The 12,409-nt window shown below is 33.2% G+C and overlaps 1 protein-coding gene across 1 annotated transcript; it reads right to left on the bottom strand.

Annotated features, from left to right (window-relative positions):
* Positions 1 to 79: 79 nt before the first annotated feature.
* On the bottom strand, positions 80 to 9,792 carry LOC120341196 (uncharacterized). The gene is made up of 6 exons (XM_039409669.2): positions 9,695 to 9,792; positions 9,286 to 9,432; positions 3,377 to 3,547; positions 2,910 to 3,089; positions 1,995 to 2,177; positions 80 to 1,500 (listed from the first exon to the last, which is right to left on the bottom strand). The coding sequence occupies exons 1-6, from the start codon at positions 9,771 to 9,773 to the stop codon at positions 1,289 to 1,291; spliced, it is 972 nt and encodes a 323-aa protein (XP_039265603.2). The 5' UTR covers positions 9,774 to 9,792; the 3' UTR covers positions 80 to 1,288.
* Positions 9,793 to 12,409: the final 2,617 nt, after the last annotated feature.

The following is a 12,409-nucleotide window of genomic DNA, read 5'->3' as shown; positions in this document are numbered from 1 at the left end:
CATGTTAGCAGCGTTAGTTGGTTGTTGTGTGTGGGGAACATGACAAAGCCAGTGTATAAGGTTAATCGTGTGTTATTGATTCCTTTGTGACAGACCCTAGAATATTTGAAACCACATATGAATTTCGGAGGTTTGTAAACGCTTATGATGCAGGGCTTTGGATCCGGGGCCGTGTTTTCAAAATCTGATTCGGAATTCAGAAATCGTTAAAGGTAAGTTTGTGAGGAGATCTTAATAGTCCATTGACGAAGCCTCGCATATGTAATTTTTTTTGTTATTGAACTGTTATTTTCTTGGAGTCGGTAGTCTATAATATTTATAAATTTAGTCAAAGTCAAAATTTTTTCCAACTCGAAGTTGATTGTAAATTTTCTCCTACTCCATAGCCTTGATATGAACGGCCCAAACGATTTTGTATCCCGCCCGATAAGTATTTACACGGACAATTTTTGATAAGATTTCGGAAGTGCTCTTCTTTACTAATAATGGGTCGATCGCTTTGAGTACATAAGGATATTTGACACCGTTGTTGGCATATCACTTTTTTATATTTTGTTTTCAGTTGCTTGAAAAAAATCATACTTTAATCTTGTTGGAGCTGTTAATTCACTCAAAATTTTGCTGTTTAATTCTATTTTAAGAGAACACTTTTATACATAACATCTTGAAGCATATTGTTCCGTCATGCCTGTCTCCGAATCTTTCCATAAACTCGATGCTTATCTGGTGCGCGGCCTGCGTGTTCATATATTTCAGCTTTGCTTCGCAGACTTTTTTAATTGTCTTTGTCTTATTAATATAATACTTTATAAAACAACAAGTATGTCACAGTATTACAAACAGAATATTAACAGATACGGAGCTTGAACGACATCAAAAATACACTCCACATATATATAGCAATTTGCATGCGATGTATAGGTGAACGTCATCGTAACCTAGTGTGGCACCCCGGAAGTGTGTGAACCAATATGGAGGTGACTAATTTTGTTCGCCTACTACAAGTTGTGTAAGGGACTGGAGCCTGTGAACAGAAGGTGTATTATTCACTTGGCTGACATAGACAGTCTCCGAACTTGTAATAGAACTAAAATAAGTAAAATCGGAATAAAATTATGGCCTAACCCTAACCTAATACACACACTACGGAGATATTCTTAGTGTTGGAAGTTCCACGTCGGCATTGAAATGTAGCTGCACATAAGATATGCATTTAACGATAATGTATACAAGTTACACCAGCTGTATTCATTTAGGGTCGCTAACGCCACTTTCTGCTTCGTAATATTTACGCCCTATTCCACCAAGGTTCGGTGTCTTCGTCTTCTGTCAAGTCTGTTATTGATATTACTGACACTTGAACCTCAAAACTAGAATTTTGTTGATTCGGATCTCGATGTATTAACCAGTCTTTGTTACTAGACACGTTTTTTTCGACTGCTGGTTTCAGTGATAGCAAAGGCATTTGAATTTCGGGTTGTCTTGCAACTTGTCCGAGATCTAGAAAAGATAATTATAGTTCAACATTTTGCGTTGAGTAAAAAAGAACTTATATACAAAGCACATGGTGACAAATACACAAATCGTTTTTTTCGTTGTTGCTAGATTAGAGATTAGGAAATGACAATAACCTCAATGAAAGGAAAGATTAAGATTTGAAAGCGAATAACCTCAAAAAGTACCATCGACATGGTGACATTATACATACATAATTGTCCCAACAACGTCACTTATTTTTTTATTCATTATTGATCTAAGATACGTTCAGTTTGTCACGTATGAGTGGTAGGACTATAACTTCCCATTAAAGTTTTTTTTACATACAAATTGGCATATTATATATCTGATAATATCTTTTCGAAAGGTTAGTGCACGATGCCCGAGAAAATTGTTCAAAAAGAACATGCTTTATTGTGCAATTTTATGGCTGTGTAGGCGTTATCGCACAACTATAAAAAGGTTACAATTCATCCCACAAATACATGTATGTATACCTTCAATAATAGACTCCCTCCCTCCAACCGAAGTTGAATATTTAGCAAAACATCTCCCAACTTCTTTTCCATGCATTTTCGTCCAACAGGAGATATCAACTTCACATTTTCGTGAAGTTTTTCGTCGAATGGCATTACTGAGCCCAAGGCAAGATGATACATTTTTAATATATTCCTTGACGGCTGTAACAACAATTTTAATTTGTAAAATGAGAAAAATAATTCTCCATTACTAATATGTCCTAAATATTTCAACCTTTTTGTATTTATAAAGAAACTTTTATTTCTGAATCTTTTTTATTCAATTTTTCTCCTTTATTTTACTAGGTAAAATGCCATCCTCATGCTAATGTTTATGTGAATTTACTGAACTACTGAGACATGGCATGACTAACTAACCGCTTTAAAACGCAAGCCAGCATTAAAGGCCGCCGATTTTCATCTTTAATATCATCGGAATTTCAAATTTTACTTGTTTTCATACTATTTAGTCTAACAGTGGTTTTCTAACAGTGGCGGTCTACAAAGAGGGCGTAGACAATTTTTTGAGAAGACGTGAAGCTTATTGAAAATGAAAATATTTGTTAGATTTGATCTTGCCCGCCTTATTTAAGCTTCCTCTGTTGGACATTTACGTTCCATCCACGTATTTTCATCGTTTTTTTTTTAATAAAAACTACTTTCGTCTCATCATCTGTCATTTGTATCTTATTGTTAGCCAGTTATTTTTGAGGCGAGACTTAACAAATTCTAAAAAGGGAGCGCTGCCTAAAAAATTTGAGAATCACCGGACTCTAATATATTATACTTCGAACCTAACGTCGGAATTAATTACTGTCAATTCTTTGATATTATATTATAATAACGCATTACAGAGTTATAAATGAAAGGCCTTATTCACAACTTTAACATTACTTGAATTTGATTTGCATAATGTCATGCAGATGGATCCCAATATTCCATGCTTCTTCCGCCAACACCGAGAGTCTGTTTTGCATGTTGATCCCAAAGTTACAGTTCTTCTCCAGGATAATGCAGTGCAAGTTGAAACACATTTCATTACATACTGCATTATAGGTTGAATGAACAAGGTTGCTGCAATAGAAAAATAAAGCGCTAAAAATACGCCAATCAATTAAGACTCATCAAAAACAAGGATCGTTAATTATTCAAATATGAAGTTCAAATTGTCGGAAGGGTGGGAAAAGCGGTCTCGCGTAATTCCTCAAAACGTACAAAATCTGTGAAAAATTATCTGAAATCGCAAGACCAATTTGTGTCCTCGCGACTGTTTTAAATTGAATCCGTGAATCACCATCTAATACTTCCTGGAATTTCAATGCCGTTGCGAGCAAAATGAGAAAAAAATCGTGTTTTTATACCTGGCTGAAAACACCAATAGGAATTTTTGATTTGTTCACTATAGCAGCAACCTCTGTTCTCACAAATTACTTTTTTAATACTAGGCCATCCACAATCCACGCGGTCACTAGATGCGACAGCACAAGTCCTCAACACAGAGCCTTCGGTTTCTACCTCTGTCAAGTCCGAATCTAGAAGAAAGTATTTGTTGATTTAAAACGCAAGAAAAAAATAGAAATTCTGAACGAATACATTGTGAAGCACTATGCGATAGTTGTACAGTTAAAACAATAAATAAATCGTTATATATAAATTGTGATTTTGACTTTTTTTATTTACAGATTTACTTACTTTTATTACTACTTTTGAAAATATTTATGGAAAACGACTATTTGGCTTCCTTGGAAAATCATTTCCAAATTCCTCGACACTTGCAAATGCCATTTAAGCAATTATTTGCTCTTTCAATAATTTTTTACATTTAAAAGGGATAATATCGCGTCTTAAAAACAGATACCTATCGAATGTATGTACCACATCATTGTTCCATAAATATACAATTGGATACGGATATTTTAGTTTCTGGCACCACAAGCGATTGCTTTTGTACCAGATATAAATATACTTATAAAGTCGATATATGAGGCCAAAAGGGAAATTTGAATTTATTTCCAATTCAATATTTATTGATGCAACCAATTTCAAAATGTACCGTTATATACATTGTAATATGTATCGCTAAATAACCGAAAATTGACTTAAAAATGTACACGATTACATAAAAACGAATTAGGTTTAAAGATTACACACGCCAATCCTCTTGTAATCCACAAGTTGTGATCAGATAATATAATCAGATCATTCCGTATCGCGGGGCTCAAACATAATTATTGCTTGTGGCATTTGTTTTGGCAGTTTATGATTTAACATTTTTTCTCCCACGCATTAAAGTTTTAATCCAGTCATATTGGTTTTATATGGTATCACAATAATTGTGTTGTGTGAACTGTTTGATTTTTATGAATGCTAATCATAAAAAGTGCGAAGTGTCGTTAGAATTCAAGTACCAAAATACAATCAGAATAAATAATAATAAATATGTACATATAATATTAGTGTAATTGTGACAAAAATATGCTTGATCACAAGTACGATTCGCCACAAAACCATATTTGGTAGCATGTTTTATTGATTATTATGGTAGGCATACTTGTAGTCGCACTTCGATTCCAGAGTTTGTATATGCAATGTAAAATAACTGGTAGGTGTGAAATTTTCGGCCACTGTATATATTATATGCACTTGCAGTTGTCCTGACTGAAAAAACCCCGTCAGATGCATTTTGATTGATCTCCATCTGTCATTTTTACAGTGCACAGCTAAAGTAATCCAGCAAGTGAATTTTTGTTTACGAAAAGAATAAGCAATGATTCAGCAAAAATTTGTATACCCGAGATAACGCCGATCTCTTTTTCGCAAATTCCAGTTTTCTTTGTTCGTGACCTAATGGAAATGCGTTAGTGACAGAATGTGAGGCACTTAACTAGCTGTTATCAAATTTTCATATTTTAGGCTTGAGTTTGATTTTGACAAGTTTTGTTATATCAACTAAAACCACTCACATTTAAAATTAATATTACCCACACCCTTTTCATTTGAAGATTAATTAATACAATAAAAAAAGGATTACACTCAAAGGAATTTATGCTACTGTGCATATTTATTAATAAAATCAAAAGTATAATCCTGTCACATTACACATATTATTGAATAATTGTTCTCACATTAAATAAGAATCAGTGATGCGAGGCTTTATCATTAGGCGTAGCTGACGCATATTCAAATATATATATATAATATTCTTTAATCAAATAGTTTTAAAAAAACAGTACATTTCCGGAAAGTTCATTATAAATATGAAATTCTATTTAAATGCCAGATAAGATCCTAGATAGGTGGGCAGAATGGAAATCTGCTCAAGGCTTAAAGTATAATTAACTGTACACCGACTGACACAGTGCTGTTCTCCGCGGTGGTTTATTAAACGGTAGGTATCCGACATTTTTGTTGTTAATTCCATCAACATTTCATTTTTTGTGGTATTTATAAGTAAATATTCAGTCAGAATTCTATTTGTACTTGGAATCCCGATATAAATAGAATACTTTTTATATCGTGAGTATCTGAAATATTTTGTTATCTTTTGATACTCATTGTCTTTAACAAAAATCTAAATACATACTGTTTCATTTGATACAAATAATTATACACGGATAATTATCATGAAATTAAGTCGAGTTCTATTTTAACTCCAGCTTAGAAGACTTCGGTTTAAAAGTTCCATGATAGCCGAGTGCGTATGTGATTGAGTCTTTCTGTCTATATAAGTCTCTGCATAAAACATTTTGGATTTTTTTTTATAAAAAGTAATAAAATTCTACAATGAATTTAGAGCAACGTTGTGTACTCGATTAAAAAAAGTGTTTTAGTATTAGTTTGTCAACTGCTATACATTCAATTAATCTAATATTAGACTTAGATTTGATATATTGTTAGGATCAATAAAGTACATGTCATATTTAACTGGCACGCATTGCAGTTTTTATTATCACACTGTAATCTAAGGTCGTTGTCACGTTGACGTTTCTTGTGACAGTACGCTACGCGCACACGCCTTCCAATTCCGCGCCAAACCTAACATTCGTTTGATCAATTAAAGATAACCGCCGTGCTGGGGGTTAGGCAAAGCCGCTTTCCGGCACGTATTAGTTTTGTACCATGTTGTGTTGCTTCCAGATTTGATTTTCAGTTACTCTTAGTAGCAAGTACTGTAACTATTACAAATCGGTTAATGAAGCGATTTATTTGTTTCAGTTCGGAGCGTCCATAATTTTTTTTACGTCCAAAACAAGGTCGGGCGTAAGGGCATGACACTAGGTTTGTATATTTACGGTTGGGTTAGCTGTTCATCATTTTCCTGCTGCAACCGCGCAATGCAAACACTATTGTTGTGAACATTTGGTAAGTAGCCGCTATTATAGTAATTACATTTTCAACATTATTGTAGTCCGAAAATGTGTAGGAAACATGCCGTATGCGGAGACATACAACTGTTTGGCATACGTGTAGCATTACTTTGATTTCCATATTAGAAACCATTCCAACTGCATTTGAAGATTCCTATGTCTCTTTGGATTTATCTTTAAACTTCCAAGTTGACAAATAAGTCGAAATAAATTACAGTTTGTAACAAGACTACAAGGCCCAATAACTAACCTTAGTGCCGGTAGCCTACGCCAATTACAATGAAATACGTTACCGGATGATTCAAAGATTTCAAATCAGAATTTCAGAGTCAGAGTCCCACCGCAGCAACAATTCGTAACGGTACCGGTGAGATCGCAACAGAGCAGTGGTTACTGCGCACCAGATTGTCGGACTCAGAAGATGTCGGGCCTGTCTGACGTCATTTCAAATCAAACAAATGTCATCCCAACAACAATAGCAGTTTAGCAGAAACGATCCATGTGTACATTTCGTGCCCAATGAACCTCCATTCACTACTACTAGATAGAAAACCACGCACCACATGCCATTTAAAGAGACCTTTATCGGGTGTAAGAAAGTTGTACAATGATGGCTTTGCTTACGAGTGTAGATTGTAATCAGTAATGCTCGCTAAGCTGTAAATACACATATTGTTGTTCATCGAACTAAGTATACTTTCAATAAAAACGAGAATTAAAATAGTTTCTTTCAGTTATTCACATAAGGATACGTGACAATTTTTTTGGTAGAGTTTAAATCATGCATTAACTAATCTAATTCTGAATAAATAATTTGCGATCCGTTTTTTGTAAAGGCATTTCATTTTGTAATAAATATCATGGGGAATATAATGATTTATATAGGAATTCATTTGCGGTCACCGGAATTCACTTTAGAACGTGAAATGTAGTAAAATAATAAGCGAATTTTGTGTCCAATTGGGGCGCCCTAAAATTTTTCAAAAGGCTTAAACATGGAAATGGAAGAACGAAAATCGCTTAAGGATCGGGTCGCAAACTATCGGACATTAAAGAATCTTTCGACACAAACAAATTAAAGAAAGTAGTCTAAATATTGCTTGAAAATATTAGCAAGACCAACTGAATAACAAATCTTCGCAATCAGTTTGTTGTTTAATAGAAATTTGTTGTCAAAAGTTTTAGTTTTTTCTGTGAATTTTACACATAATATTATTCTGAGATGATGTAATAATTTCGACATTTGATATTAATAAACAAAAACAATATAAATTATTTCTCGGTATAAAATTTTAATTAAAGTTTCGCTTCCGTTCAGGGCTTTTCACAGTATGGAATAAAGTAATATATATAAATATTTATTCATAAGTTATTGTTGTGCTATGTTACTTTTACATAATATCGAAACACAAAAATGTGACAAAATGACATAATTCTTCATAAAATATGGCCACAAATTTGAGAGGATCATGTTTGATTTACGTTTGACAGAAAACATTGCTGCGATATGATTGATGAAATAAATTGTTTTCTGTTTTAACGAAGTTTCTGACACGAATAGCAACATCGTCAAGACGAAGACATCCGGTTGTAGTTTTGACATATAAAGACTGAATGTTAATTCATTCTGAACAAAGTTTCTTTCGGATTAAAACATAATATATAAGATTCCGTTCAATAAATTGTTATTGAAACCAAGAAAGTATATTTTTCTATGACGTCACGATCAGAAACGTTTAATTGCGAATAAACTAAATTAGGAGAAATATTCAATTAATCGATTACAACGCTGACGGCAACGAAGAATACTCAAGCAGTAAACATGTTTGAATAGATTACTAGGCACAGCACAATTTACGTAACTTAGTAAGTTTCAGTCATTATCATGCCATGGCAATATAGCTCAATTCACTTGGTGCCGTTAGAATGTCATTAATCTCAATTGCAACATTGAAGTGCATAAACAGGATTTCATTTTTTGTAGAATATTTCAACTCGATGACGCTTTTGGCATATAGAGAATTTTTTTATAAATGATTTATTACATCATTGGGAACCGCCTCTGAATATGGCTAACGACTCAAAAGCTAAATTTATAAGATGCAATTAAGAAAAGACGGGTTGCGAAATTTTTGTACTTGTTTTCGCCCATATTTTTATCGATGACTAACTTTTATTTAGCTAATACAAAACCGTCGTCTTTTCTCATCAACTTTTGAGTCATACTTCTCATCAACCCCCCCTAACACGTCAATGTTCATATCGATACACGTCCAGCATTTACATGTTGTGTTATGGTATCCAAACTCTAGAATTGACTTTATTCTTTCTCATTTTACCAACGCACGTCTATAGATAACCACAAATCCTGGAGGCTTTGAAAGCAACTTGTTGTTACATTAATTATTCTGAGGTTGTGATATCGAATGAATATCATTGATTAGAATTCTCGATAATTCTATTTGCATCAATTATCCCAGTGAAAAACAACAAGACCCAGTTTTCTTAGGAATTAAAAAACGAATGTGACCAATGTTTATATCCTAAATTAATATATAAAATATGCGGTCACAATATGTGAGTCATAAACAGACGAACAGATACTTCATCTCAAAGCATCATATTGATGTTTTGTATGATATGCCATTTGAAATAGGATGGAATATATTTTAAATTATAATATTATATTATAAACAATAATATATAAATTAAAATTTGAGTGAGTGGTTGCGATAGTTCACTGGAAATCGAATGGGAAATTTTAAAGCTGCCATACTAAATGAAAATCAAGAAAACACGCAATTTGTCGCTGATGCATATACATAATTTTAATTAGTGTGCAACCTTTTTATAGGCTGTACGCCCATAGAAAGACTAATTTACTTCAAATACTAGAAACTTACCTTGCGTATGTTCCTCTTTTTTAAAACACCAAAGACTTTTCATGTATCTTGAATCATAGCAACATCCTTTAGCTTCGCAAGATGCTCTTCTTATGCCTGGCCATCCACATTCAATTCGTCGCGCAGGAGGAATTTTTTTACAGGAATCTAGAAAGATAAATTTTATCAATATCAACATATAATCATTTTTATTACCTTGGCCTCAATTTTTCGAATAAAATATTTGTATGAAAATGTTTTACAACCACAGTACTAAAATTGTAAATAGGTAGATTGATTTAACACAAAATTAGTATTATATTTGAAATTATTAGTCTATCTTCCAACCCACATAACTGTGAGCGTTGATTTAAACATTGAAATTCGACAAATATTTATCAGATTTACATAAATCATTAGCTAAATTTACCTATGTTTGAATATGATGCTTCCATGACAACAATTAAGGACATGACACACAAAAGAACGGATTTCCAGAAGTATTCCATTGTTTTAAAATTATTAAAAATATCTGTGAAGTTCAAAGGTTGAAATTAAGATTTTCGCCAAGCTCATTATAGCACAGAGCCAAAGTACTAAATGCATGCAAGACGTTTCAGCGCAAAATGCGTCGAGCGTACTTACGTGAACAGTCACAATTTGCGTATATACGGAGCTAAACATTGACCTGCAACATATTTCATGTATTTATCACTTTTAAAAAAGAAAAACACGATTTTTCTTAATTTTCCGATGTTCAGTGTACGCCTGTTTCATTGAAGGATCTGTTATGAAACCTGTTCTCTAGAATGAATCATTGTTCTCACGTTATACTCGCTAAAATGTCATAAAAACAGATTATTTCAATATAATGAATTTTTTTCACGAATGTGACTAATTTGTATTCCCGTACAACATCATAATTTTTAGGTTCAAGTCCAATACTCACAGAATCTATTGAGTATATGAGTATACTACTCATAGATTCAGGTTAATTTTACTGCTGAAATTTTGCATTTTTAAATCATAGATTTGCAGAAATTTCGTTTTATTGCCCTGGATAAAAGTCAGGATTCCACTATAATTCTTTCTACTCAAAATTTACAAACTGATATCAATTCGAATTATAAACAAGTCTTACCCAAGGCGTCAAAATTACCAACAGCACTTCACTCTATTGCATTTTATATGATTCATAATATATATTTATATTTTAGTTTATTTCTTATTACATCTGTATACATATACAAAGCCTTCGGGGTATACAAGCGCGAGGAAAAGTTGTGAACGTCAAACTGAACTACATTTGTAAATATCACATAAATATGGAAAACCAGTTTTTATATCGCTTGGAATTTATATTTGTCTACTTTCATTTTTTCTGTTATTGGTAGTATCAAAAAACTCGGCGCTTCAACTGTATTTTCGGAGTAAATATGGTATTATTCCACTGCATTGATTCTGTATATCCAAGTTTACGCAATAAATTCAAATTTGTAAGTTTTATTTTTAAAACTTTTGTCAGGACATATATATATATATATATATAGGACTCGTAACTTAACTTAGTTATGTGCTTGTTAACAACCCACGCGATTACGTAATCTAGCTGGTACATTTTTAGAATTACGTAAAAATGGTGTTTATTTCACTCACTTTTTGAATTCTTCCCGTAATTGACATTAACCACTAACATCCGCGGGGGTATATTTGACCTTTTACAGCTTTACATAAAAAAAATGTACACGATACAAATGTATCACATTTGGGTAACATATAAATGCACTATAACTCGTATATGGATAATTAATAATAATAAATCTATTCTTCAGTTTACTAAGCCTTCATACATGATCACGATTTGACAATTGTATTTAATATCCCGCCGTGAGGATGACATCATTGTTAACCAGTCGATGTGTATTGAATACACGTATATCGCATATTATCCTTATAAAGATATGTTGCGGCGTGACGGTTTAAACAAACGTGGCGTGGTGTTAATGCCAACAAAGTTTCCGGTCACGTCGTTGAATTTTTCATTTCCTCCAATGGCTACATAAAAGGCGCCGAATAACATGAGCAATGCTAGGGTGCTCTCATTACCACCTTCTCAGATTCCCCATCAGTTTTTATTAACGATTTCCCGTTTCTTATTTTTCTTCACTTTTCCAATATCTTCTGTATTTGCATCTTTTTTTTTTAATTTTGAAACGTCCATTTATTTTTTGCCTGTTTTAATCTGAAAATCCCGATAAATCCGATTTAGTCATTCCTGAACGTTTTTACTTTCACTTCGGCAATGTCTAATTCGTAATATTTGTGACATAAAACCAATATTCGAATAATAAAAATACTCGGAAAAAATTAAACAGATAGCTTGGCTTTCTTTCTATTCAGAACGACGAAAGCGTGTCGTAGTAGTGTCGTCACGCAGTGAATAATAACTAATATAACAACCTGGAAGGTAAACAAGAACATTTGCAGTGGTGTTGAAAAATATACTAAAAAAAACGAAAACTAATAAAATATATGTCTCCAATGTGGGGAAGGAACTCAATTACACTATCGTATATACACACCTTCATGTTCTATCCATTGTGGAACTGATTATGAACATGGGTTGCGGATGAAAGTTTCGCATTCCGAATATATGCCGTAATTAAACTTCTTTCTTGATTTATGGAATATATATGATCGGTTCATCTATTGATTACATATTATTCGCCATTTTCCAGATCGCCTCCCGATGGGGCCCCGAATCCACTTTACTTCTTTTGTTGTTTAGCCTACTTGTCCAATGTATGAAATCAGCAATGACACATGAACACGGTGTTGTTGTTTTAATCAGATGATTGAAATTATTTTTTTTTCAATTCACAATTTGGGTTAAAAATCGTGAATTTGCTTTACAAAATAAATATTTATGAAGATGCGGATGGTACTGTGTGTGAATGAGGAGTACAACAGACATCGCTCTGCTAAATTACCCCTGTGTGGGTTGGCGGGTTCGAATTCCGTAGGAATTATTTATGTGTGAGAGGACACTGAACCGCTCGTCGACACAGGATGGCTAAATAACCCATGTTCGGTTGCTTTTCGCCACCATCCAAGCATTAAGAACTGGTAAATCAACTATTCTCAC

Source organism: Styela clava, chromosome 14 (genome assembly GCF_964204865.1).
Source record: "Styela clava chromosome 14, kaStyClav1.hap1.2, whole genome shotgun sequence".
Classification (NCBI taxonomy): Eukaryota; Metazoa; Chordata; class Ascidiacea; order Stolidobranchia; family Styelidae; genus Styela; species Styela clava.
Note: the sequence above shows the minus strand (reverse complement) of the source record. Positions and strands in the feature narration are given on the sequence as shown.